The sequence below is a fragment of the Hippopotamus amphibius genome, chromosome 12, assembly GCF_030028045.1.
Source record: "Hippopotamus amphibius kiboko isolate mHipAmp2 chromosome 12, mHipAmp2.hap2, whole genome shotgun sequence".
Taxonomy (NCBI): domain Eukaryota; kingdom Metazoa; phylum Chordata; class Mammalia; order Artiodactyla; family Hippopotamidae; genus Hippopotamus; species Hippopotamus amphibius.
Window position 1 is genome coordinate 88,897,965 of NC_080197.1, and position 27,855 is coordinate 88,925,819.

At 44.1% G+C, this 27,855-nt stretch overlaps 2 protein-coding genes across 2 annotated transcripts; one reads left to right on the forward strand and one right to left on the reverse strand.

Moving 5' to 3' along the window:
- Window positions 1-2,170: 2,170 nt before the first annotated feature.
- On the forward strand, window positions 2,171-14,353 carry ZNF641 (zinc finger protein 641). Its single transcript, XM_057703658.1, has 6 exons — window positions 2,171-2,265; window positions 4,922-5,130; window positions 5,744-5,835; window positions 6,952-7,081; window positions 7,728-7,841; window positions 8,716-14,353. Exons 2-6 carry the CDS (start codon window positions 4,947-4,949, stop codon window positions 9,468-9,470), a joined length of 1,275 nt encoding a protein of 424 aa, XP_057559641.1. The 5' UTR covers window positions 2,171-2,265; window positions 4,922-4,946; the 3' UTR covers window positions 9,471-14,353.
- Window positions 14,354-19,524: 5,171 nt separating this feature from the next.
- On the reverse strand, window positions 19,525-20,612 carry LOC130833638 (testis-specific H1 histone). The gene has a single exon (XM_057703463.1). The coding sequence runs from the start codon at window positions 20,583-20,585 to the stop codon at window positions 19,770-19,772; it is 816 nt and encodes a 271-aa protein (XP_057559446.1). The 5' UTR covers window positions 20,586-20,612; the 3' UTR covers window positions 19,525-19,769.
- Window positions 20,613-27,855: the final 7,243 nt, after the last annotated feature.

Here is a 27,855-nt window from a genome sequence, read left to right on the forward strand (position 1 = left end):
ATTATAAGTCTAAGGCCAGGGTTCAATTCCTAATTTTGCCTTTTGGCTCACTGAATGCTTCTAAACCCCTGCTGGGATAATATCTACACCTTACAGTTTGCTGATCAATACTTAAAGAGATGGTACATTAAAACTAATAAGCTAAATATAAAGGTATTTTCTATTTTTTTCCCCTGTGATGTTAAAAAACAAAGTTCTGGCATAGAGTAGATATTTATTAAATATTAATGACCCATTATTGTGCCATCAGGCCAAAGATGACTATTTTGCCTTCTTTTTCTTTTTTTTGATATGATCTGGCAGCTCTCCCCAAATATCTCTTTCAAGTAAAATCAGGTTTAGGTGCTTGATTATTTAATTATATGTGTGACAGATGCAATGCTAATTGTTCATCAAACCCCATTTCCTTCTCTACTGGGGCACACACTTTACAGCCACCTCTGCAGTTAGGTGAAGCCATGTGACCATGCACCTGAATTCTGGCGAAGGAAATGGGGTGAAAATGGTGGATAGCACTTCCAGGCTGACCCCCGATATCTCCAACATGTCAGCCACAGCTTTCCTCCCTTATCTGAGGTCCATAGATTGGATGATTCCAAGGCAACAGGGGATGGTGGAGCCACAAGACAGAAGAAACCTGGTCTTTCCATGACTGCAAGGAGCCGACACCCCACCCACCGACCCCAACAAGCCTACTACACACTGTGACTTACATGAAACATAAGCTTTTATTATGTTAAAAACAGAGAGACTGGTATTGTTAACATACCCAGATTAACATACCTTGTATATCTCACCTGTGGAGACATAAATGAAAAGAACCCCTGAACTTAGTTCCAGGACCTGAGATACAAATCCTGGCTCTACAACTTCCCCCAAATACCCTATGATCCGCTCTAGAATATAGTCTATACACTTTCCCAACTGCATGTCTAGCACATTCTTCTCCTTTCCATTAATGGAGCCCTCCCCACCCTTCTCTCCCTTGAGACTTCTGTCAGGCCTTCTCTGACCTCCCACCCATACATGTCTACTTCTTTGCTCCGAGTGCAAAGTATATTCCTCCACTTCAGCATCTGCTACATTTCATTGCAAATATTTGTTGACATTTCCACAGACTGAGTTCTGGAATGCACAGACAATGCCTTTGGGATCTTTGACTTCCACGATTTAGTTACAGTGCCCGGCACACAGCAAAAAATAACCCTATACTAAAGGACGGTCACCTATGACCTTAAGTAAGTTACTGACTTTTTAAGTCTACAAAACAAAATTGTACGGAATTGTTCTGCTGAGGAAGTAATGAATGTGATTTGTCGATTCTAATGGTAATGTGTCTATTCTGTTTTGCAGGCCCTTTCTCACCTTTTCCGGTCAAATCTATCTTCATGCTTCTAGGTAGTTTCGTCCGGGAGAAATATAATGTAAGCCGCAAATATAATCTAAACAACTAAGCAGCCATATTTAAAAGTTAAAGGAAGTAGGTGATGTGAATTTCAACTATACATTTTAGCCCAACATATCTACAATACTGCTTATTAGCTATTGTACACTTGTTAAGTCCTCTAAATCCGGTGTGGACGTTACAACACACCTCTATCTGGACCGCTGCTGCTGGTTCCCGCAAATCGGACAATGAGGCCGCAAGGCCTACTTCAGACACACGTCTTGGTGAAGTCAACCTCGTTCAGAATTAATGACTCAACGGCCTCTCCAGCACCTTATCGTCACCCTCGCTATCTTGAAACCTAGAAGGTGAGCTCCTTGGGGGATTCCAGACCCAGACCGCTGTCTGGAGAAATCGCTCTTACAGCGCTTGTCTGCAGGTAACGAGCGGTTGCTAAATGCTGAGGTAATTCATGACCCCGCGGCGGGCTGAGTGGCCGGGACGCAAGATGGTCAGTCAGAGAGGGAGAAGGCGGGGCCGAGCGGGCGCGGTGGGCCGGGACCCGGGCGCCTGGGCCCGTGGCGCCCCGGGGAGGCGGGCGCCGAGGCGCGGGTCTGGGCCGGCCGGGGGCGCCGGAGCCGCAGCCCGTCCCCCGCCCCGGCGTGGCCCCCTCCCCCCCACCAGCGCCGCCGCGGCCGCCGAGCCCCGGAAGCGGGCGGGGATTTCCTGTGCCCGCCCCGCCCGCGCCCGCCGGGCCGTCGTCTCCGCCTGTCGCTGGCTCCGCGGCCGCCGGCTCCGACGAAGCGAAGCGAGGGCGGAGGGGAGGGGCAGGCGGCGCCCGGGAGGGAGGCACCGGGCCGCAGGCCAAGCCGACCGGGGTGAGTGGGGCCGGGCCGAAGGGAGTCGCGGCTGGAGGGAGGGACGCCTAGCTTCCCGGGGCGGCGAGTGGGGCCGGTCACCCGTGGGGGCGGGGAGGAGAGTCGACGCGGCCTCTGGGTCGCTGCCATTCCCGGGGGTCGGCCGCACTGACATTCTGCGCCCGCCCCTCTCCTGTCTCCCCGTCCCCATCGTCGCTGTCAGACCCCGTGGGTTCCCGTCGCTGTCACCGCGCGCAGGTTACCCCATGGCTCCTTTTTCTTCACTTGCTCCTGCCCCAGTTCACGGGAAACCTGTTTTCTGACCTCACTTCCCCTGTTGCAGCTCAGCTTCTCTCGGGTTCTCTGAAATCTGACCCTCTCCAGGCGCACCGTGACGAGGGAAGAAGCAACCTTACTCCGGAGCGGACGCCCGTCCCGCCCACACCCCGCCCGGGGGCAGGGGCCAGGCTTCTCGGACATCGCTACTGTCCCTGTGCCCTTGGGCTACTCATTTCGATAGCATGGCCCTTTCTCTGTACAACAGCGCTTGCTGCAGAAGCCAACTTCTGCAGGTGCCATGCCCCCCAGATATGAGAGGAAAAGGGGAAATGAAAGTTCTAGAACCCCGACCCCAGTAGGCCTGGGATCATCCTGGAACCGGGAGAAACCAGGTTAGGGCTGACACTTTCACTGTCCAGGTGCTGGCTCTGAGAAAGCGAACATCTTAGCAAATGCAGTCTGAGGACGAGCACCTGCCCCCTCCTTTGCTGAGATTTCTGCTAGCACTTCCACAGGTTTTCTGTCAGTGGTCTGGAGAGGCTCACATCTGGCCTGCGAAAGAGGCTTCCTATCCAGGGACTCTGCTCCTAGGGAGATGGAGAAATGGGTCTCAGACAGGTGTCCAGATATTTACTTAGAGGTAAAGCCCTGAGGGAGGACTTTCCAATGGAGCTAGAGAATGAGGAAGAACCCAGGTGAAGAGGGGGAATCCATGCTCTACATGTTAAAAGTGAAGCGAATACAGGGGCTGGAATTCAGAAGAGAAAGCTAAAATGGAACTTTCCCTTTATTGCTTTATTGGGAATTTTCCTTTCTCATGAGAAGTCTCTGAAAAGGAAGCCTCCTAAGCTGGGAATCAGTCCAGGATGCTCCCATGAGGCCCTGAGACATCTCTGGACTTCTGAGATGAAAAGGGAATTTGTTCCCATCCTGTGCACTGAGCTTAGGGTTCCCCCCTACCTCTTTTGTCAAAGACGAATAGGCAAGAAAATAAACAACTTGACATTTGTCATTACATATCCTGGACTCCTGGGTTCTTGCAAATATTATTGGATGGATATGAGCCAGCCAGAACAGTTACCAAGGTTCTGACCTGTTTTTGGAAGCCTTTCAGTAGCTCTGACTGCTTGGGCATTGAGTAAGAATCAAAAATATGATGTTGCCAAGCAAAAAGGGACTCTGCATAGTCTCATAGACTATTTCTCTGCTGTAAGGCAGGGAGACTGCTATCACCACACAACCTGTCCTGCTCCTGAGATGTCCAGAGCAAAGAGCCTTCAACGAGGTCCTGTGCACTGCAGGATTATTAAGAATTTTTTTAATCTAACCTAAATCTCTTCTCTTACAATCAAGAGACGAGATCTACACAGAGATAGAAAACATCTCTCTTTTTATTCATTGGCAGCATCATTCATCAGCCGTCTTCCCTAGACAAGAGAAGACTATGTCCATTGTTTTGAACTTTTCCCCAACAGACATATTTCCCATGCCTTTCTTCACTTTTGTTTCTTCTGATGGAACAGACTCTGGCTTCACCATACCCTTCTTTAAAATTGAATATGTTTTGTAATGAGATCTCACTGGTTCTATCCTGTGTCTCAGGTTCTTTCCCATGTCTTAACTCATGCCAGGGTCAGGTTAGCGACACCTGTTTTCCCTTTTTCTACCTAGTGCAAACCCTTTCTGTTCTTTTTTTCTTTTCCCAATTAGACATCAGCTCCTCAGTGACCAACAGTTTCTCTTTATCTGTTAGGGTTGCTTTAGAGTCTTACACCTGCTTTCCAAGTTATTGATTTTTCTACCATATTTACAACCAGTTCTCATTTTCTACAATAGAGTGACAGGATATATGTCTCTTCATTGAGGCTTGTCCTAAGCAAGGCACCATTTCGTTCAAGTTCATAAAAAATACACCCTTTGACTAGGACTTCTACCTATGGTAATCATTCCATTCTAAATTAACTGATGAGAATTGGATTTGTGGCAGAAAAGCTTATGTGTGAGTACAACCATTTTTGTTAAGTGCAAGTCTGTTTGCATTCCTTCCTGCATATTTCCAGATTGCTTACTTTCACTGGTTGAAATTCCCAGATTAAGTATTTTCAGTGGTTGAAATTAATTGATAGCTTTTGAATTTCTAGGATTGTTCTTTTTTTTAAATGAAGTTCTTCCAGCCATGAGGGCCCCAAAATAACCATTAGTGACTTTGCTATGTAGCACCTGCTCATTTCTGGCTCAGGTTCAGCTGATTGGAGCATATCAAGCTTTTAAAGTTCATCTTCCTTCAAGCTCTTCCTATCCAGTTTCATCTTTTATCCCTGGGCTGTTCTCCATAATTCCCTTAGGAATATCACTCCTTTCCATTTTCATGGGCATAACTGATATGAATTTGTTCCAGGTCACAGTCTGGGTTTGCAGCAAAAATGCTTTCAGAACAGACAGCAGCACTGGGGACAGGATGGGAGTCAATGAATGTCCAGCTGGACAGAGCAGAGCCCCAGGTGGAAAGGGGAAGCCAGGAAGAGGGGCCATGGAGAGCAGCACCAGGGTCACTGGAGCATCTGTGCTGTGACCTTGAAGAGGAGCCACAGTCCCTTCAGGAGAAGGGTGAGAGCCCAGAGGGTGTGTATGTGGGAAGCACAGTGCAGAGAATAGTCTTCTAATCTGTATTGAAAAAGTAGAGTTAAAAACCCCCAAATTTTCATGGACTGAACAGCATAGACAGTACCAGGACTAGGCCACAGAAATATAAGGAACTTCTGGGCCCTGGTCACAGAAGTATAAGGAAGACCTGGATTCTGCAAACCATGTAATTGGGCTTCTCCCACTTTTTGCATAATCACTCCCTCTACGTGCTACATGGTTAATGGTAACAAATATGGAAGACAAAGGAAGTGACAGAAACACTGACTGCTGTTGGAAAACAAACTCACTAAAATGCACTTTACAAGATGAAAATTATATTCGAATAATATAAATTCAAACCACAGCTAGTCTAGTAGAAATGGATGACATAAATGCTCTACTAAAAACCACTCAATACCCTTTCGGGACATTTTGAGGGAAGGTCTCTTCTACTACATTTATGCATTTGAGGCTTACCAATGGGCATAAATATTGAAAAAAAATGTGACCCTTAAGCCCCTCTAAAATAGGGCCAGGCTCTAACTGGGAAAGGACAGATGCTTCATCTCTAATGGTTCCTCTCTCCCCTCACCAGCTCAGTCGGCTCCCTGGGTTCCTGCCATTCCCCAGGAAGGGAGCACTGGAGACTGGGAGATGGCAGCTGCACTTCTTGCAGCTGGATCACAGGTGGGCTATGTTCTTCCCTTGGCCTCTCTCAGGGTCTCATCACCGTTGCCTTTCTGTAGCCTTTGCATCATTCCACTGATTTGTCATTTCACATGACCACTAATGGTATGTTCATCTTATATCTGAACAGATTCTATCCCTTTCTAAAGGGCTTATAATATCCTTTTAAAAAATGAGGCATGATGAGAAGAAGGGAATTCCTAGAGGTTAGGTTTTGTGCCTTTTTTTTTTTTAATGGATGGCTGTGCTATCCACAGAGGGAATTTAAGAACAATTCATTAATATCCTCTAAGAAATAAGTCGGGAAAGAGTAGGAAAAAGGACCTGAAGAAGCTTGGAAGAACATAAAGCAGACAGGATGATGGAGCATGTATGGAAAAGAATAGAAGGTCGAAAGATGTAAAGAGCAGCAGAGCTAGAGAGAGAAAACAGGTTTCGATTCAGAAGGCAAGGGGAGAGCCATGGGAAGATAGTGATAGTATCCGTACTCCCAACGTGTTTACCGTGCTTGCTGTTCTCTGAGTGCTTTATGTATATTAACTCATTTAACCCTGAGAGAAACTCAGTTATCCCTGTTTTATAGATGAGAAAATCAGACAGGAGGAGATGAAGGCACTTGTGTAAGATCATACTGCTAGTCAGCGGCAGAGGTGGGAGCCATTTGGCTCTAGAATCTGGGCTCCTGACCGCCAGCCACATCATGCTGCCTTAGAAGATGAGGATGGGGCATAATGGGAGAGGGGCAAGAAAGACTGTTTTATCTACATTCTTTTGTGCTGATAGCAAGTGGAGAAAGGAGGAGCTAGGACACACTTTCTGCAATGAAAAGAATAAGGCAGATGAGAAGAGACTGGACAGACACCTGTAACTAAACAGTGGGATCCTCCAACTTCTCATGGTCCCAACTTGGGAAGCTCCTCTATAGATGTTATTCTCGCTCATACACTGACCATTACCTTTACCCCTTTCTTCATTTCCTCTTCACCAAAACCACGTGCCCTGCCCAAGGACTTCTGGGCAGTTCTCGCCATCTTTCCTTTACTACTACTTCAGCCTTTTATACTGAGATCCCATTTTCCATAAGGAACAGCTGCTGACAGATGATGTTTGTTTCAGGGCCTGGTAACCATCAAGGATGTTTCACTGTGCTTCTCTCAGGAGGAGTGGCGGAGCCTGGACCCTTCTCAGACAGACTTTTATGGAGAATACGTCATGCAGGAAAACTGTGGGATAGTGGTCTCTCTAAGTAAGCATGACCTTCTCCAGCCACTAAATGATTGTACTCTGGGAGAATAGAGTCATCTGCTCCAGGGCTGTTGAAGAGTTTCTATTTGGGGTTCTTTTCTTGGCAGGGAATCTGTCTAGCCTTCCACTAGAGAAAGAATGCCAGAGTTAATCCAAAGAGAGTGGAAGTGAAGTGTCATTTTTTAAAAAAAACAACAGCAAAATGATGTGAATTATTAGAGAAGAGAACTTTAGGCTCTTCTTGGTTGGGAATTGGGAGGTTCTTTCAAAGCAGAGAGAAGGACATCTAAGAGATGGAACTGAGTCCTTGGAAACTCAGAAACCATCTAGGGAAAGATGAGAACGTAGAGGGTAAGACAGCTGTAGTAGGGCTAATTAAGTGAAGTTATGATCAGAAAGGACAGTTGTACTAGAAGTATTTGAAATTTGAGTGGAAGAGAACACTCATTGGGAAGAGAGTATGATTTTCTGAAAGAAAGAAGAGGGACTTAACAGAAACAGGAGGGGGAAGAAGGAAAGGCTTGTATCTGGCCCTCTTTATTTATAGAGCTCCAAGGAATAATGTAGGAACCAGTAGGAAACAGTTTTCAGAAATGAGAATTACGGTTGAACTAACTGATATCTCTGTTTTCCTTTCCCATGGGCAGGATTTCCAATTCCCAAACTGGATATGCTCTCTCAGCTAGAAGGAGGGGAAGAACAATGGGTTCCTGACCCCCAGGACTTAGAAGAGAGGGACATTCTGAAGGTCACATATACAGGTAATGACATAGAACAGACTCAGCCACAGCCTTCACCCCTTTTGGAGTTTCAGCATTACGTGTCCCTCTAATCCCTCCTCTGCCTCAGACAGTTATGGAACTGAAAGGTTTAGAGATCTTTTTCTTCAAGAGCAAGACAGTGTAACACAGTGGTTTAGAGGGCAGGCTCTGGAGCCAGACTTTGTGGATCTAAATCCAGGATCATACCTGTGGAACCTTGGAAAAGTAATTAACTTCTCTCTGGGTTCCTCATCTATAAATTATTGTGAGATTTAAATATGTTACCATAGTAGAACAGTACCAGGCACATAATAAGCACTCAATACATGTTCGTTGTTGTTGTTCAACCTCCCACCCATTGTGGAAATGCCTTCACAATGTCGCTAGTATTGCTGACAGGTGATCCCCCAGCCAGTGATGACTGCAGCACATTCCTAAACTCTCTCCATCTGTGCTTAGGCAGGAAGATGGTGATTAACAGTTTTTTTTTTTAAGTGCTAAATAAATAATAGTAATAAATAAATAACAACAATAGCATAGACCATTTACTAGTGCTTACTATATGCAGGTACTAGCCTATCTGTCTTAAAATATCCACTTATAATTATTCCCATTTTACAGAAGAAGAAATGAAGGCCTACAGAAGTTAAGTGCGAAAGCTGAGATTCAAAATTGGGTATCTGTCTCCTAAGCCTAGGCTTTTAACCTCTGTACCTCTTGCACTGTCTTGTACAACATTAAAATCTGTTCTCTCAGCCCTTATGGGGTGAGGTTTAGGCCCTGATAGGTATCATACAGCCTCACCTATGACTCAGGTCCTGGGGTACTCCCTTATGACTCCCCTCTTGGGGTCGGTATTTTCCCTTCTCCACAGGAGATGGAAGCGAGCACGAAGGGGATACCCCTGAACTAGAAGCAGAACCTCCCAGAATGTTATCTAGTGTGTCTGAAGATACCATTCTCTGGAATCCAGAGCAGGATGAGAGCTGGGATTCCATGCCCAGGAGCTCCAGAGGCATGCTCCTTGGCCCACCTTTTCTTCAGGAAGATAGTTTCTCAAATCTTCTGTGTAGCACAGAAATGGATTCCCTGTTAAGACCGCACACATGCCCCCAGTGTGGGAAACAGTTTGTGTGGGGCTCCCACCTTGCCAGGCACCAGCAAACACACACTGGGGAGAGGCCCTACAGCTGCCTCAAGTGTGACAAGAGCTTTGGGAGAAGACATCACCTGATCCGACACCAGAAAACCCACCTACACGACAAGCCCAGCAGGTGCTCTGAGTGTGGCAAGAATTTCCGATGCAACTCCCATCTGGCCAGCCACCAGAGAGTGCATGCAGAAGGCAAATCCTGCAAGGGGCAAGAGGCTGGAGAAAGCCCTGGGGCCAGGAAGCGGCAGCGCGCTACACCAGTACCAAAGTGCCACGTGTGCACTGAGTGTGGGAAGAGCTTTGGCCGAAGGCACCACCTGGTGAGACACTGGCTCACACACACCGGGGAGAAGCCCTTCCAGTGCCCGCGCTGTGAGAAGAGCTTCGGCCGTAAACATCACCTGGACAGGCATCTGCTGACCCACCAGGGACAAAGTCCCCGGAGCAGCTGGGACAGAGGGACATCTGTCTTTTGAAATCTATTTCTGCTGCAGCTGTGGTCAAATCTGTCAACCGGTGCTACCAGGAGTCTCTGCCAGATCTGCCCCTCTCCTGCACCTCAGTGGACAGAATCATGAGTTCTGGTCCCATTCCTAGAAAGATGAGGTTCCAGCATTGGCCAGAGTATTTTCTCACCAGTTCTGTGAGATGTCACATAAAGCAGAGTTCTTTGGGCAAAACTTTTGGGAAACAATGCTTACTGCATGGGCTGATATTCAGCCTGAGCCTGTTCTCCAGCATGTAGGCCCAAACTGATTGGATTGGTTGGATGGAGCCTATACCATACCAGTTGTTAAGTATTTTGAGTATCACCCTTCTACAGTTATATATATATATAGAGAGAGAGAGAGAGAGGGAAAGAAAGATATACCATGTTAGCATATTAAGGCTCTGAAAATGTATGCAGTAGAGCAAATGGTTAAGCCTCCTTTAATGCTGTTTCCCAAATTATTTGACCTCAGTATCCTTTTTATTTCACATCCCACAGAACTGGTGACTCCATGAAACACACTTGTGAACACTGGGTTAGAGCATAAGGAGGAAACAGGAAAGAGATAGTGATCAGGCACCCAGAGCCCCCTTTCTTATCCAAATGAAAGCTGAGGGGCAGACCTCATTCCTGTGTGGGCCCATCACCCTTACCCAGATCATCTCAGTATACATCCACACCTCTCACCCCACCTGCTGAAAAACAAACAATAACCTTCTCACCCCCATTCCTGCTCCCTTCACCGTGCATATACATATATCCAGCTGAAAGATCACACAACAGTGCTAAGAGATGGACCTTATACCCCCAAGTAACCCAGGCCCACACAGAAGAAAAATACTTTGTCCCCTTGAACAGACCCCTCTCCTCTTGACAGTGTCTTTATGTGTCTGTGTATCTGTGTGCAGGGTCTTTGAAGAGAGCATGCAAAGTGCAAACTGTATAAGCTAGATGTTCTAGGGGCTGTGTTCTGTGGATGAGGGTAGTGGGGATTGTATGGGGGTTTTTTGTTTGTTTTGTTTCAAGATAGTAAGAAAGCTGAGTGATGAAGGGAGCCCTAGTGGAAAGGGCTAAGTTGTGGGAGTTGAGGTATAAAGCCTTCCCCAGTATCACTGAGATCAAGACAATTGTCGATATATATGTATGTCTAGATTTGAATCTCTGAGCCACAGATTCTTTTTGCCTAAGTGGAGAAAGAAGCAGACATCCTCAGTGAGCTAAGCTGTTGCTTGTTGATTTCAGGCAAGGTACATATAGGAGCTTTGTGCTGAGTGAGTTTTTTGGTCTTGTTTCAAGTGCTGGGAAATCACGGCAGGAGTCACAGTGTTTGCAGGTTGTCGTCATCACCCTTGTTTGACCTTGATTGCCTCATCAAGGGGGCAGAGTTATTCTTGTGGATCTCATTCCCCTAAACAGAACTTTAGGGGAAATGGCTGTGGCTTAGCTACTCGGCTGATGCAGGATAATGAGTTTTTGGTTGGTTTTCCTCCCAATTCTGGGAAGGTGTCTGCACTAAGACTCCAGAACTTGCATAAGTATTCTAGCATCCATTAGTTGATGAGTTGGTCATTGTTTCTCTTTATTGGTGATGTGTTAATACCAATCGTATCATTTAAAAATTACCTTATATGTAAGATCAGTTTGGGGGGAGGGAGGGAGAAAAGCAAAGAAGATGGAAGTGGGATATTTTCTCTTTAATGCTTAGATTCTGGTTTTTCCTTAACATACTTATTTCTTAACCACAGTTGGTGGAATTAACGAGAGAGGCAAGAGGAAGTGAGCTACAGCAATCTAGTTTAATGACTGTTCCATTTGCTTGGGGAAAACTGGGTGAATCATAGCTCCTCAGAGTCCTGGGTCCAAATGGAGCCAAAAATAGGGTCATTTTGCTGACCGGGCTTAGAGTGTATATGACTTGAGCAACTCAGCCCCCAGCTCCCTTCTGCTCAGAACAGCCTTCCCTCTTTGCCTAGAATGCACCTCTCTTGCTTATTTTCCTATGAATAGAGTAAAACAGCCAGCCTTTTGTAAGGCATCCTTGTCCCAGGTCCTCAGAGACAGAAGCATTTTAGGAGCAGTATTAGGAGATGCCCCAGGGCATAGGAAAATATTGGCTTCCATTAGTAAAACTGGACTATAACATTTCTTTTACCCTCCCACTATGCCTCATTCATTAATACAATCAGCTCTATGTGAGCAATGGTTCAGAGCCTGTTTTGGATCACAAACCCTTTTGAGAATCTGATTAAAAACGAAACTGACTTTTGAGAAAAAAAGTCATTAGCAATTCACTCAGTTTTGCATATACATTTAGCAGGTTCAGAGCCCATCCATGGAATCACTAAATGGGAGTCAAAGAAGGGGTGTTACCTTGACCCAATATGGTCATTATACATTTGTGTCAAGAATTACAAGGCCAGGATCACTAAACATTTTAAGGACTAATATACCAGAGGCAGTCGGATATAAGAAGAGAGTCTAGTCTTTAATGACTTGAAGGGTATTGCTTACATTCTACTCTACGTTTTTTAAAAAAATGTATATGACATGCTGACAAATCCAGCTCCTCACTAACCGTGTTTTAAAGACTTGTATGAGGTGACTCTCCATACCATCAGATCAGACTTCTTAATAACCAGATGTTAACCTCCAGCCTCTGATCTGTTTTAGTAATTGTAAGGAGAGAAAGTGAAGCCCCCAATGGAAAGGCATCATGGAGTCTAAGGGCCTTCTGCAGAAGGGGCATCCTTTTAGGTCATTTCTACTGTACCACTGTCTTCTCTACCTCCGTCCAATACCACTTCCCTTGGACGAAAAATAAAATAAGCAACAGCCATCAGCTGGGTGAAGAGATCTGAGTGATTTTTCCCACAGGGAAAACTCCCATCTTCCTCCCAACTCCCTCGGCCACGTCTACCCTATCCTATCCCCTTTAAATAAAAAAAATGTCTCTCTGGGCAAAATGTAAAATAGGGAAGTCCATCTTTAGGAATCTGTCACCTTTTTTCCTCTGTGTGGTGCCTCTACCCTATTCAGAGCGCAAGTATCCTTGCCTTTCCACCCCATCTGAGTATCTCTGCAAAGAATCCCTTACAATGGAGATTATAACCAAAGGGTTAGCTTTCCCAGAGCTATCTGCATTTTCAGCTGCAGCTCTGATAGTGGAAGTGGAAGAAGGAAAAGCTTTTCCCTTGTTAAAGTGATGTTATGCCTTCAGGGAGCAAACGGGTGATAATTTGGGACAAAAATCTTTCCCTTTCCAGCACTCCTACAATCAAACCACTGTTTCCTGTTTCCATCAAGGGCAAGGTGAGCCCTGACTCAGAACCAGAGGTTCCAGAAGACAGGTTCTTTCCATCTCTATTCAGTTGAGTGCACTGGATGGGGGTGAGTGGGGCTGGGCAACAACGGAAAAGTGAAATCTCTTCCCTTAGACCCCCTAAAGATCCCAAGATGGCAAAATTTACTTCTCTTCCTTGGAATACTGTACTAGGCCACGGGTCTCAAAATGCAGTCTTTGGACCAGCAGCATCAACATCACCCAGAACTTGTCTCAGAAATGCAAATTCTCACCCCACACAAACTGAATCAGAAACTTTGGGGATGAAACCCAGCAATCAGTCTTTTAACATGCCCTCCAGGATATCTGATGTAGGCTCAAGTGTGAGAACCACTGGCTAGGAGATTCAAATTCCATTTTAATCAGTGGTTCCTCACCCTCTTCCAACAGAGATGGAATCTCTGATTTATCTTCTATTCTCAGATTTATCTTCTGCAAACTCCTAGGCTAGTTGGTCCTAGATTCAGTTCCTCTTGAGTCCCAAGGTATTCCCTCACCCTTAAGTCAGTGAAAGCACTCAGTTAGTCACCAATTTCAGAAACTATGGCAGGATAACTGCCAAGCTGTTGTAATTGGTTGGAGCTGGAGCTTCTAAAATGGGTACTGAGGTTTCATGGGTCTAGAAATCTGAAAAGACAAAAAGGAACAGACAGCTCAAAGAAGGTAAATCCAACGGAAAATGGAAAAATGGACATCCAAAGAAATGGTCCTTCTTTGTTAGTTATCTGGCCCCTTTTCAGGCCTAATAAGTTGCCTTGGAGGCAGGCAGGGTGGGCATTCAGCACAGCAGTAGAGAGTAAGGCCACCTGTCCCAAGCCCTTAAGGACCCAAGTATTCTTACCTTACAGTTGCATTGGAGACCAATAAGGTGCAACAGATTTCTAACCATGATTTGGCCAACCCTGTGGGAAAGGGCAGCAGTATTAGAGAGCCCCCAGGACATAAGAGGAAACCAGGCTCATTTAGTAAGATTTGAACCCAGACTCTGTTTACTAGGTAGAGGTTGTAACCAATTAAGCCATGGTGTCTATGTCAAAAATGAATTCTCCTGCTTTGAAGATTCTGTCCAGTTCAGGCTACAGGAAAGGATCTGTCATGCAGACCTCCTGCACCACCTCTCCTACATACCCATTAGGACAGCTGTAAACCTGCCACCTCTGTGGGACTCTGCAAGGTCAAAAGGTTAACATGAACCCAGGACTCTTTGGGGGAGGTGATCAGCCCCTCTCTCCTAAGGCAGAGAAGCTTGGCTACAGCTTTCTTCAACTCCAGGCCTCAGGCTCTCCTCTCCTTTCCTGTCACTGCCTCCATTTGCCCAATAAGCAGAGCTCTTCCTCCACTCCTCATTCGCACTTCTCTTTTTCAGTTGGTCTGGTTTGGTTTCTGTTTTGTTTTGCCTGGGGAATGCCACAACTTTCCAATGGTATTTGTTCTCCCTAATTTCTATCCTTCTTCCATTGTAAGTTTCTCTCTTCAAGTTTCTAGCCAGTTCCATTCCATCATGAGCCTACTTGCTACCTGTCCCTCTGCCTATTGTCCAGTTTCTTTTCTATCATCTTCAAGCCTACTAAGCAGGGTCCATTCCTCATACTTCCCACTTTCTTCCGTTAGATTCTTGGCTTGGCTGTAGCAGCTCAGCTGCCATCTATCCACTCTACCTCTCCCTCTCACACATACCTCCCCACATCCGGACTTGGCCCAGGTTGCCTGTACTGACAAATACAGGCCCTTTACTCCCTCCCTACAGGCCGTTTACTTCCCTTGATGCAGTTTCCAAATTTCCTGTCTCTTTTGGCTCCTGAGAATCAGTTTCAATTCTACAAGCCATTTTTTGCGTGCCTACGACTTGCCAGGCACTGGCTGTCCTAGGCCTGGGAGATGGAGTATGGCCATGATCCCTGTACTTAGCATGTTCCTCAGCCAACCCCGCCACTGCCACCACTTTCCCGCCACACCTCAGGGCACTGTGCACCAAGGGACCCTCTTCCAGGCAGCTTTGGCGGTATATGCCAGCTTGCTATCCAGCCCAGCTGCCTAGTGTCTGCCAGATTTCTAGCTGTTGTCTGACTTGCGTCCCTCTGATGAACAGTGAACTTCCCATGGATTACCCAACCAGGGACCTTCATCTGTATCTTTAGAGATCTATAATACATTCTTTATGGTCCCTGTCAGTTGAATAAAGGACGTATTGTCTGTGTCACTGATTTCCTCTCTCCATCCTCTCCTCTCCTCTCCTCTTCCCTCCATTCTCAGCTCTTCTCTCCTAAAAAAATGGCTGCAACAGAGTGGGGAACACCAGACAGCTCCAGGGGGAGTCACACAGCCATGTAGGAGCCCACCCACTGCCCCTCCCAAAACACACACCTCAAGATACCACAAGTTAGGTCTCCCCACTTCCCTCCTAGTGTCTTAGCTCCCAGATGTCGCTCCCGTCAGCTGGGGATGCAACCCATTCTGGAGACTGGGGGAGCAGAGTGCTGAGTAGGCCAGGCCAAGGGTAAGGTTAGCGAGGTCCTAGTGCACGAATTTTAGGAGGCCCTCCACCTCAGGGTTGTTTCAGTGCCAACCCACTCTTGGGAGGTCCTTGGAGTGCTAAGGCTGAGTCTGGAGCCTGAGGTGGTGGTGGTGACTGAATTGACCCCCTAGGCAAATTCATAATTATTGGAAGTTTGAGGGGAGCCTGTGGAAACCTGCACAGATGGGGTTAGACAGGAACTGGGTCCACCAGATGCATTTACCTTTGAGGGGAAAGAGGATGGGCATTGGTAGAGGGTATCAAGAGGGCAGGGTAAGAAACAGTGTGGGAGAAAACATGGAAAGCTGGTCTGGGGGAAACCACCAGCCTGTGACCCACTGACATGGCCTCTCACCCATGGTGCTTGCCTGGGATAGGGAGAGAACAGCTTTGCAGGCATTAGGCGCAGTGCAAAGGCTTCACTCTTCTCCATGGGAGTTGCCTTCAAGAGCTCCAGTCCTACTGCTTAGGAGGTGATCTACCTCTGCAGCTTTCTTAACACCAGCCAGGCTGTTTTGCCACCTGCCTCATGCTTCATGTTTCCCTGTTTTCTTGCGTTTATTCTTACTTCCCCCCAGCCACTTGGAGTAAATCTTTTGACATTTCTGATCTTTCCCCTAACCAAAATAGTGAAGAGAGAAGGAACTGACACAAGGGGGAGGAAATTCATTGATGTGCCTGTTCTCTCAGCCAGCTCCAGTGGACTACTGAAATCCTGACTTCCTTCTTCTTACTCTCCTATCAATGTCTTTCCTAGCATTGACAGGACTCATGCCGGCACCACCTCAGTCTTCAGTTCCTCTCTTCCAAATCCTTTGGCTATTTTTAAGTCCTTTCCAGACACAGTGTCTCTCTGTTAATCCCCCAAATGACCCATCTTCCTGTCCTTGCTAGGCACTTAGGTTCTGGCTGGATCTGCAGCCCAACCAGATAGCCTTGTTGTGCTAGAGGTCCTCAGAGAAGAAGGAAGAACAGGAGAAATCTATTGCTTTGAGGCCACTTAGAAATGGAAATATTTTCATGTTCTGTAAACACCCCACCCCCCACAATGTGTTGGAGAAACCTTCCCCTACAAGAAACCCCTAAATTATTAAAACACTCAAGTATATAAATGAATTCTAAATTTCTGACCTTTCCCTACATAAAAAAGATGTCTCATAGAGTTAATGACTAGATGGTGAGGCCCCACTCAACATCTATAACTATAGTGAAGAGAGCACTGGATTTGCAGTTAAAAGTCAATCTCTAAATTGTACATTTTCTAAACATGGTGAAGTAAAATGAGATAATGCATGCAAAAGTATAAACCATCTTATAAATGAAAAAGCTATAACTGACAATTTTGTGCAAATTTCTACCTTATTTTTGAACAAGTTACAATTTATGTGATTCTGAAGACAAATACAAAAAAAAAAAGATATGGTAAAGAATCTCATTTCTATGTTTTCTTATCACCTTCCCCTCACAATGGAGAACCACTTAGATTTTTGTGTGTATCCTTCCAGAGTTTCTTTATACAACTGCAAAGAGATATATTTTCCTTCATTTTACACAAAAGGTAGTTTGGTTTACTCAATGTTTTGAATGTTTTTCTCTTAATCTACGTTGGGGAGCTTTCTCATAACAATACGTGGAGAATTTCCCCCTTTTATAGCTGTACGCTATTTCACTGTATGGAAGTTTCACAGTTGAATCAATCCCCTAGTGATATTTAGATTACTTTGTTGTTGTTGTTACTGCAACACTGCATTAAATACCTTGGACATAAGTCTTTTCACAAATGCATTAATATCTAAAAGGTAAATTCCTAAAAGTGATTACACTGGGTCAGAGGACATTTGCATTTGTAATTTTGAAAGCCAGATCTCTTCCAATGGGGTCATAGAGATTTATACTCCCACTAGCACTGTATGTGAGTGCCTGTTTCCCCACAACTTCACCAGTGGAGTAGGTTCTCAAGCATTTTGGATTGATTAAAGATGCTATCTTATTGTTTTAATGTGCATTTCCCCTATGAGTAAAATTACACTTTTTTCATATTTTTAAAGACAATTTGTATTTGTTTTTTCAACAACAACTGAATAGTTGATGCTAAAGGGCATTACAATTCTAAAGTCCAACAATTTTCTGATCATCATTGCACTAGGCAGTTGAGACAAAAGGAAAGCAAAGAATTGAGGTCATGGATGTTCTATTTGCTCTGACCAAAGTTAAATACCCAAATATATGAATGTGAGCACTGAAAAGTGGGGATTATGTTTTATCCATCTTTATTCCCAGCAAAGGGTTCAGAATCTTGCAGACAGTTATTAATGAACACTAGGGATGAGATGAGCTATCCTTGGGAATTTCTTACACAGAAGTACCCAGTTAGCATTATGATCTAGATAATCTGGACGGCCTACCTATGAATTAAGGTTATTTCCTACAGTTTGTCAGAGTACAGCCACCCTAAAGCTTATCAATGAAAAATAATCTGAAATAACCATTGTTAGCTATTTAAGTTATATGTCTGGCACTTAATAAATTTGATAAGTTTACTGAGTAAATGAATGAAGTTTATTTAAATGAAGAAATCATCATAATATAAACAGAAGCGTGAAGATTCTTAGGAAATCTAGAAAACAAATTGTTGCCAGTGTCCTTCCCATCCAAACTTAGGGGAAAAGGATTTCTAATTCTAGACCATCTTGTTTTTTAGGTAAAAACATCCTGGGTCTTAAAAGGGGCAATCATCTGGCTATCATAAGGGCATTTGATTAATTTTGTTCTACTTGTATTCAATAGACAGTTTCTCATTGCCTCTTTTCAGGTGACTATTTTCTGATTGTTTGCTTCACTTTGCCACTCACAGACAATTCAAATGCACAGTAAACCTAATTATAGCAGGGGGAGATTTCAAAGTTCAGACCATCTATAGATGACCTACGTTACAAGCATTTTGCTATTACACTGTATAAGTTTAAAATGGTTCTCATTTAAGGGTGTGAGAGAATATTAGCATCACTTAAGTTTATTTGTTTTAAATACAAATCCTGTTCCCCCTTGTACAAGATACCAGAATTTCCTGGGAAAAGCTTGGACAGATATACTCTAAAAAAGCTCCCAGTTTATTCTAACACCTTCCTACCTCCCACCTTCACTCACCTCTTTTCAAGAATAAAAGGCACCTCCCAGGTGCTTTTCTTTTCCCTACTTCTCTGGCTTCAGTTGGAAACAGTCATTTCCCTGGATTGGCTACTCTGATGTTTACTTCCCTGGAAACCGTTTTTGTGTCCTGTCATGGCCTATGGCATGAGAACTACTCTCACACTGTGCTTATCCCCTGCTTTCAGAACCAAAAGAAATCACACATTTGCTCCAATTTGGTATACAGTACACAGTACACGTTTTTTAAGAAAAGCAAAGACCTAGCCTTTCAGTATTTAGCCTTCCACATCTTCTTATATTTCTGATATGCATTCTGTATATCTTAATAGTTTCCTGAGAGCTAGTACTTTCCCAGTTGATCATTCCCTTAATGAATTTTGTCAAGCAAAGCATACACCATGATGTTTAAGTCTCTCTTATCATTTTACTAACACTTAAAATCACCTAAAATAATCGTCGTCCAATTCCGACTTTTTTACAGAGAAGGAAACCAAGACCATGAATGATTAAGTAAATAACTCAGCTAAGCCGGAGTGGAAGAACTTTGACTAGAACCCTGGTCTAATTAAGTACCGATCCAGTATAGTTTCCTGCTATAGTACATTATCACCCCATCACAAATTATTTATACTCATATTTAATTCTCAGTGATGCACCCACCATGTGCCAAGCCCTGTCCTAGATGCTTTCACAAACACTGTCATTTAACAGAGGATTAACATATAAGACGTATTTTCTAAGTTAAAATAATTATCAAATCAGGGCAAAAACTACAAACCCACTACAATCAATTTTGGGAGAAGGCATTTTTTCCTAAAAGGAATTTCAGGTAAGAACACTTTGGATCACTGAACCTAAAGGCTGTCTATTCTTCTCTTGCCCCAGTGATGCCCTTACTTCTCTCCTTACATGCCCTTCTTCCCAAAACTCAATTTGGATTTGCTAGGGTGTCTAACATTAATTCAACACTTACTCTAAACCCAGTTAAGTTGCTGGCTTTCTTCTACCTGTTTTCTTTTCTTCTGAAAGGCATTTTCCTGGCTCCTAAAGCAGGAACACAATTCTAACTCCTTTTTCTCTCTTTACCAGACATGCTTCTGCTATAGGTCTCACCTCAACACCCACCCTTTCCCTTGAAGGTGTAGCAAAAAGGAAACAGACACAATGTGGTGGAAAGGTCTTGTAAATAGCTTTGTCCATTTCAATGAGTGTGGAGCTGTTCCCGCTGGAGCCTATGGGGAAAGGCATCTGTCCCTGGAGGAAGGGAAGCTGCTCCCATTCTATGGATTCCCGACTGCAGCCTGAGGACCTTCGGATTTAACGCAAGTCTTTGTGCGAGCAGCCCTTGTGTCATAGGTCTTTCCCTGCCCATTCGAAGGCCGGTCGGTTTTAACCGAGGTTGGCTTCTGGATGGTCCGTTTTACTGGTTTCTCCGAGTCCTGCTTCTTCTCTTCCCTGGGCTTCGAGCTTGGCCTCTTCTCGTCTCGGGTCCTGGGCCTGAGGTCTTCCTTCTTGGTCCGTCCTCTCCCCTCATCCACTGCGTTGGCCCTGCCTTCCTGCTTGGCTCTGGAACTCACCGGTTCCTTGGCCCCCGGCCTCATCCTCCTCATCCTCGTGCCTGACCTCAAGCTCCGCCGCCACACTTCCCTGGCCTTCTTGGCCGCCCTGCGACGCGCGCAGTACCTGCGTGGGCTCCGCGTCCCAGGAGAGGTCCTCTTCGGCGAGCGGACGCCCTCCTCCAACCTCGGGCGACCCGGCCTTCTCTTCAGCTTCGGAATCTTCCAGACCCTGAAACAGCCGGCAGCATCGCTGCCGCTGACCCGGAGGAGGGTGCCCTTCACCTCAGACCTGGACCCTTCGCCCGAGTGGCGGCCGCACCTCCTGCGCACTTCGTAGCCGGCATTTCCGAGCTCCTTCTTGAGAGTGGCCAGGGTCAGGCCCTTGTGCGAGGCGATGGCTCGGAGCAGCAGCTGGGACACTTTGAGCACGGAGCGCGGGCTCCGCCTCTGCGGTCCCCCGAGCCCTTTTTCCGTGGACTGCTGGGTTTTCATTTCAGCACTTTGGGATTCTCCCGCGGGCTCGGCCCCTTCGGCCATGGCCCGGCTCCCGCTCCTGCGGGGCCGCTGGCTGTGGACCTCGCTCACCGAGGTGTGAGCTGAGGCTGAGGCTGGCTGGGCCACGTCACAAAGGCAGGTCCTGGTAAGAGGGTGGCAGATCCCACCCAGGTAGGGGGTCTTCCTTACTGTGAATAACCCAATCACACGCCACCTCCTTCTAGGTCTAAACCAATCCGGATTTTCAGAGCCTATGCAGACCTAATAAGTCACCGTTATAATCTCCAGGGTTTTGGTTCCTGCTCTTACGTTCACACTTCTCATTGATCTTGATCTCAGTCGCTTTCTGAAGGTCACTATTTTTTCTGTGGCCCTGCCCACATTCCCCTAAAGTGAGAGAAGTTGCTCCCAACCATCCACAAGTAATATAATGCTTTTAAAAAGTAGATGTGGTAGTCTATAAAACACAACCCAACCAAGAAACTCCCACTTTTAGGTCCCACCAGATAGCTGTATGCAGTCATATCTCCCTGACTCTCTGCAAGTTGGATTTTGTGCAAGACTACGAAACAAAGGAAGAAGCTACTGTGGTTTCTCTATCCTAAACATAATTCCCACACCTGGAAAGTTCAGATGCTTCATTCAATCGGATTGGAACAATCCAGATTCCGAATAGCCTAAGAACACTGATCTAATCATTATTCTCTGAACAGACTTTGTGCTTTTCTGCTTCTTGTCCTCTTCTTGGATTGCCCATCCCCTCTCTATCCAGATAAATCCTGCTTATCTTTCAAAGTCCTGCTAAAGGTTTCCTTCACTGAAGCCTCCTCAGACTCTTTCAATCAAATGATTTCTCTCCTCTTAACTACCACAATTATTTCTGCAATCCTATTCTGTTTTTTCTTTATTTTAAATTAATTTGGTATGAGACGGTACAATATGGCACAATATTTAAAAAAAAGAAAAAGACCTGGAGCTGAAAGATATGGATACATAACCTAGCTCTTTAATAGCCATACAACATTAATAGTCCCTTAATATTTTTGAATTCTTCTTTATCTAAAAAAAAAAAAAGCCTTAATAATCCCTTCCTACCAACATCACAGAATTACTGCAACGACTTAGAAGAGATGATGGTTAATATTCCCTTCCTTCCAACATCACAGAATTATTGTAAAGATTCAGAAGAGGTGATGGTAGATGACGAAGGGCTACTCAAATATAAAGCATAAAATTAGTATAAAGTTATTTTACTCTGAATGTTTATGTCTTTCCAACTAAATAAAAAGGTCCCTGAGACTCAGATAGTCTTTGAATTTCTATGCCCCATGCTGTACCTAATACTATCCTTCCTCATACATAGCAGGCATTTGATTGAGTCTGCTTAAGCTCCTTGTTGGTGAGGAGGCCTTCTCTGGATTCAGAAGGAAACTCCCAGAAAATCAGGGGGAAAGAGCAGGTTGAATTTCAAAGGACTGGAAATGAATGCAACCAAGGAAGCTAGTTGCTCAAGGACCTCTTATTTTGGACCTCTTAGAACCTCTTAGTTTAGTTGGGGATAATTCAAAGAATACCTCAAATTGCAAAGCATATCATACTTTTCCAGAGGACATTCACATATAATCAGCAGTTATAGGCTGGACTATGGCATCATTTCTTCCAGGAATCAAAGTTCCAGAAAGTTGCTGAGACCAGTGCTTCTTAAACTTTAATGTGCATTTACTTCATAAAGTGCAGATTCCAATACTTGGTTAAAACACAAGTGTTGGGGGTGGAAAGGGGAGAACAGACAATGAGGAGGGACGTGGCAGGAGATGAGGCTGGAAAGGGGGCTTAGGGCCAAGGTGGGAAGGACAGTTACCATAATAACCACACAGATGTCAGCGGTCACATAGCGGTAAGTGGTAGAGTTTGGATTTAGACCTATGTCTGCTTAATTCTAAGGCCTGAGTTCTTAAAACTACTATGCTAGGTTTCCTTTTCTCCAAGGTTGACCCTCCCTACCCCCTTATATATCTCCATTATAGAGTAGAGGGAATTTTATAATCACAGCTCAGAATCAAGAGTATCTATAAGCACTCACTGAAGCTTCTCCCAGTCTTTCAATCAGGGCAGAGTACCATGACCCTGAGAATCTCCAGGGGCAGGGGCTAACACAGCAGCACAGGGACAGTGCAGCAAGGAAGAGTTGCCAGATGGAGAGACAGAACCACATAGTGCTGGATTTCTCCCATTTGTGTAGTCTCTCGCTCTAGCTCTTCTTCCTGGTTGCACAGGCCAGTGATCACATGACAGGGCAACCACCAGAGAAAAAGAGACAAAAGTGTTTGCTTTGAGAATAGGAGGAAAGTAAATGAAGTTTGACCTTCAACTCAGCTGACTCCAGGTAAAAATAGGTTGGCTGCACACAATGGTCTCATCACAAGAGAAAGATAAGAACCAAATCAAACAACCCTGTTTATTGATACCCCTGTGATCAGAAAGGTGGCCAATTGGAAACCTTTGGGAGAGGCTGAAATCAAAGAAAAAGAAATATATGAAAAAAATATCAAAAATACCTATGGCAAAAAAAGGGCAAACATTTTTATTTATACATAACCATTCTTTTCACAGAGATTTCTATATAAATATGCTGTAAGTAACAGAGGAATAACCAAAAATGGGAGGTAGGAATCAAATGCCCCACCACGACTCAGCTGACTCAGAGGACAAGAAAGCCAGCTGACATTCTCCATAGCACCAATCCCTTCCTCTTTAGAATAAATCTACTTGCCAGCTCCCATCTTCTGATACCCCAAAAGGAAAAGATACTTCAGGAAAAAAATGATTTCTTCAGGAAAAGACTCAGTACAAACCAATATCATATTCCTAATCAGGAAATACCAACCCCAGCTCCAGAAATATAAGACTGAACTATCCCTTCCAATTTTAATAGTCTATGATTATAAAGCAGAAGTTATCACCTAGAGAGGACAGCACCACCCTGTTGTGAGAAAGAGAAATAGCTCTTAATTTCTGGAAGTCCTAGGGACTGGAGGGGGGGTTGAGGGGGCGGGGAGGGAGGAAAAAGGACACTTGGGAATAATGTCTAGCCTAAATCCTTCTGCTTCAATTTCCAGAGCAAGATTGTTGTGTCCTTGGTTGGAAACAAGACCCTTCCTCTAGGGTAGTCATGTCTCTATGAGGTGTCTAGAGCAACTTTGTGGGTTTAGACAATAAGCAACCTTTAATTACTATACTAAATTCTAAAACCATCAGAGGTTTTATTAATCTCATTCCCTCATACAGTTATAGCGCTCTAACCTCACCAAGGATAATTCCATGTCAGAGCACAGCAAAATTTAGCAGCACACTCTGATCTAACCTCAGTCTATATCTCAATGCCCCTCCCTGATCCACAGGCCTGGGGTTCCCAGGGGCTAGGTCTTTCTGACTCAATTATCTTGCATTGATTCGATTTATCTCTCCCAAACTGAATGACAGAAACCTGTTCAACAATCTATTGCAACTGACCTTAAACTGCTAGTTCTTTTTTGGCAAAACTAACTTCCCATCTCATTTTGTTTTGTATTCTAAAACGCTTTTCCTCTCCTGAACTACTATTTTGCCTTCTACTTTAAGGCAAATAACCCCACAACAGTCATTTGAGCAAATAAGCCTACCAGTCCACTCAAGGCTGTCGGGAGGACTAAAGTGGTTTCACAAAAAGGAATGCAAAAATAAAATATCAAGATTCCTTAAAAGCATGGAGACAGCCTGGCAATTGGACATTTATCATTTTAATCCTCAGCACAACTGTTCAGAAGGGAATACAGCAAATCTAGATCCAGGTGATCTTACTGGAGGACCAGGCAAACCTCTCAGTAACTGGCCTGCAGATATGAAGATCTGGTCTCCCTGACTCCACCCAAGAAGCTCTAAGCATACCCATCCCCACATACTTAAAATCTATATCCCCCAAAAAAATGACAGCAAGAGAGAAATATGGGCTTTGGTATTACTAAAATCCTAACCCAAATAAAGATATGCTATACAAATTAAGCCTTTTAGCCAAGACTTATTAATTGTTAAGTCTTCCCATGAGTCTAAAATATGGGACTTCTAAGAAATATTCTACTACAGTCAGTTAAATCTCAAGCTAAAAACCCATTTCTCTGAGGATTTATACTTTCAACAAGAGGCTTCAGAAATCCCAAGACACAGTCAAGGTGCAGCCCCACCCCACCCCCCCCAATAACAGTACATTCTGGGCCTCACACAATTCTGCTATAGTAATTCCCAGTCATCTCCCCCTTTTGAAATGCCCATAATATTGTATAAATGAAGCCAAAGCAGAAATACGTAAAATTGCAAAGTAGCAATCATTTACTAAATATACGTTAACTCCTACAGTCTGAGAACTGAAACGTCCCAGACCTACATGCACAATTTGATATACCAATCCCACCATGAAAAACCTTATTTCTATCTTAATCTCTAAACACCTAAAATTCCACAAAATCAAATTTGCTTATTAAAAATTACTTTCCATAAAATTAAGTAACCATGTAAATGTCTATGCTGAAATATACAGCCAAAAGCAAGCTTTATTTGCACTCCCAATTGAAATACATGTTCCAGTATCATACTGCATAATTTCCTCCAGTTTTTCCTTCAAAATTCCAGTTCTAAATATTTCAACTCAAAAAACACTTAATTCTCCATTTCCTGGGAAAATAATACCCTTTTTTTTTAAATTTTAACACTACTCTTCTCCCATGGATTTCTGTCAGACTTTGATCCATCTAGCAAAGAAGAGCTACTATTTAATGAAGGCCTATGGACCAGGCATTAAAATTAGTCATAAATTATCACAAATTCTTTCAACAACACTGAAATTGGAACCACAGCCCACAGAAAACAAGTCAAGACATGCAATCAAAACATAACCAGGTCAACAGCCTGCTGAAAAAAAAAAAATCAACATTCTCCAGAAGATTTAAACAGGATCCAAAATCTCATAATATTCAAAATGTCCAGGATAGGATCCAAAATTACTCAACATACTAAATGGAAAACCTAAACAACTCCCAAAAGGAAAGGCAAACAACAGATGCCAACTGCAAGATGACCTAAGTATCAGAATTATCAAAGACTTAAAAAGCAGCTGTCACAACCATGATCCAAGAAGTCAGGGCTGTTGAAATGAATGGAAAGACAGAAGTTCTCAGAAAAGAAATAGGAGATATTTAAAAAAAAAAAAAAAAGGAACAAATTTTAGAATAGAAAAATTCAGTAATGGAAATTTAAAAATTCACTATAGGGATTCATAGCAGAATGGAGATGGCAGAACTTGAAGTTAAGAAGTACAGCCATATCTTGTTTTATTGCACTTCACTTTTTTGCACTTCACAGATATTGCATTTTTTATAAATTTAAGGTTTGTGGAAACCCTATGTCAAGCAAGTCATTTGACACCATTTTTCAAACAGCATTTGCTCACTTCATGTCTCTGTGTCACATTTGGGTAATTCTTGCAATGTTTCAAATTTTTTCATAATTATTACATTAGCTATGATGATCTGTGATCAGTGATCTTTGATGTTACTACAAAAGTATTTTTTAATTAAGGTATGTACAATGTTTTTTAGACATAATGCTATTGCACACTTAATAGACCACAATATGGTATAAACATAAATTTTATATGCACTAGGAAACAAAAAAATTCTTGTGACTCAATTTATTGCAATATTTGCTTTATTGTGGTGGTCTGGAACTGAACTCGCAATATCTCTGTGGTATGCCTGTATTAAATATAAGCTCTAGAGAAGGAAAAAAGAGTGAGAAGAATTGAAAATAGTCTTAGAGACCTGTAGGACAATATCAAAAGGACCGATATTCATGACACAGAAGTCCCAGAGAGAGAGGAAAGAGAGACTAGAGCAGAAAAAAAAATAAAATGTATTTGAAGAAATAGTGGTTGAGGAGATAGGATTAAGATGGCAGAGTAGGAGGACGTGCGCTCACTCCCTCTTATAAGAGCACCAGAATTACAACTAACTGCTGAACAATCATCAACAGAAAGACACTGGAGCTCACCAAAAAAGACATCCCACATCCAGAGACAAAGGAGAAGCTGCAATGAGATGGTAGGAGGGGTGCAATCGCGTTACAATCAAATCCCATAAATGCTGGGTGGGTGACTCACAAACTGCAGAACAGTTATACTGCAGAAGTCCACCCACTGAAGTGATGGTTCTGAGCCCCACATCAGGCTTCCCAACCTGAGAGTTCAGCAACGGGAGGAGGAATCCCCAGAGAATCAGACCCTGAAAGCCAGTGGGATTTGATTGCAGGACCTCCACAGGACTGGTGGAAGCAGAGACTCCACTCTTGGAGCACACACAAAAAAATGTGCTCACCAGGACCCGGGGGAAGGAGCAGTGACCCGATAGGAGACTGAACAAGACCTACCTGCTGGTGTTGGAGGGTTGCCTGCAGAGGTGGGGGGCAGCTGTGGCTCACCAAGGAGGCAGGGGCACTGGCAGCAGGGGTTTTGGGAAGTACTTATTGGCGTGAGCCCTCCAGAGTCCACCATTAGCCCCACCAAAGAGCCTGTGGGCTCCAGCACTAGGTGGCCTCAGGCCAAACAACCAACAAGGTGTGAACACAGCCCTACCCATAGCAGACAAGCAGATTAAAGTTTTACTGAGCTCCACCCACCAAATCAGATTAAAGCTTTACTGAGCTCCACCCACCCAGCCCTACCCACCATCAGTCCCTCCCATCAGGAAGCATGCACAAGCCTCCTAGATAGCTTCCTCCACAAGAGGGCAGACAGCAGTATCAAGCAGTATCAGCAGTATTTTGTCTTGCAGAACTGAAAACCACAGCCACAGAAAGATAGAGAAAATGAAAAAGCAGAGGACTTTGTACCAGATGAAGGGACAAGATAAAACCCCAGAAAAACAACTAAATGAAGAGGAGATAGGCACCCTTACAGGAAAAGAATTCAGAATAATGATAGTGAAGATGATCCAGGACTTTGAAAAAAGACTGGATGCAAAGATTGAAAAGTTTACCAAAGACCTAGAAGAATTAAAGAGCAAACAAACAGAGATATGCAACACAATAACTGAAATGAAAAATACACTAGAAGGAACCAACAGCAGATGAACTGAGGCAGAAGGTCGAATAAGGGACCTGGAAGACAGAATGGTAATAATGACTGATGCAGAAAAGAATAAGGAAAAAAGAATGAAAAGAACTGAAGACAGCCTAAGATACCTCTGGGACAATGTTAAACGCACCAACATTCGCATTATAGGGG

Bases quoted from the DNA above. Each gene is read 5' to 3' on its own strand.
- ZNF641 (XM_057703658.1), top strand. From the start codon at position 4,947: ATGCTTTCAGAACAGACAGCAGCACTGGGGACAGGATGGGAGTCAATG. The intron at 5,131-5,743 runs GTGAGAGCCCAG...TCCCCTCACCAG, and splicing joins ACAGTCCCTTCAGGAGAAGG to CTCAGTCGGCTCCCTGGGTT. The intron at 7,842-8,715 runs GTAATGACATAG...CCTTCTCCACAG, and splicing joins TCTGAAGGTCACATATACAG to GAGATGGAAGCGAGCACGAA.
- LOC130833638 (XM_057703463.1), bottom strand. From the start codon at position 20,585: ATGGCCGAAGGGGCCGAGCCCGCGGGAGAATCCCAAAGTGCTGAAATG.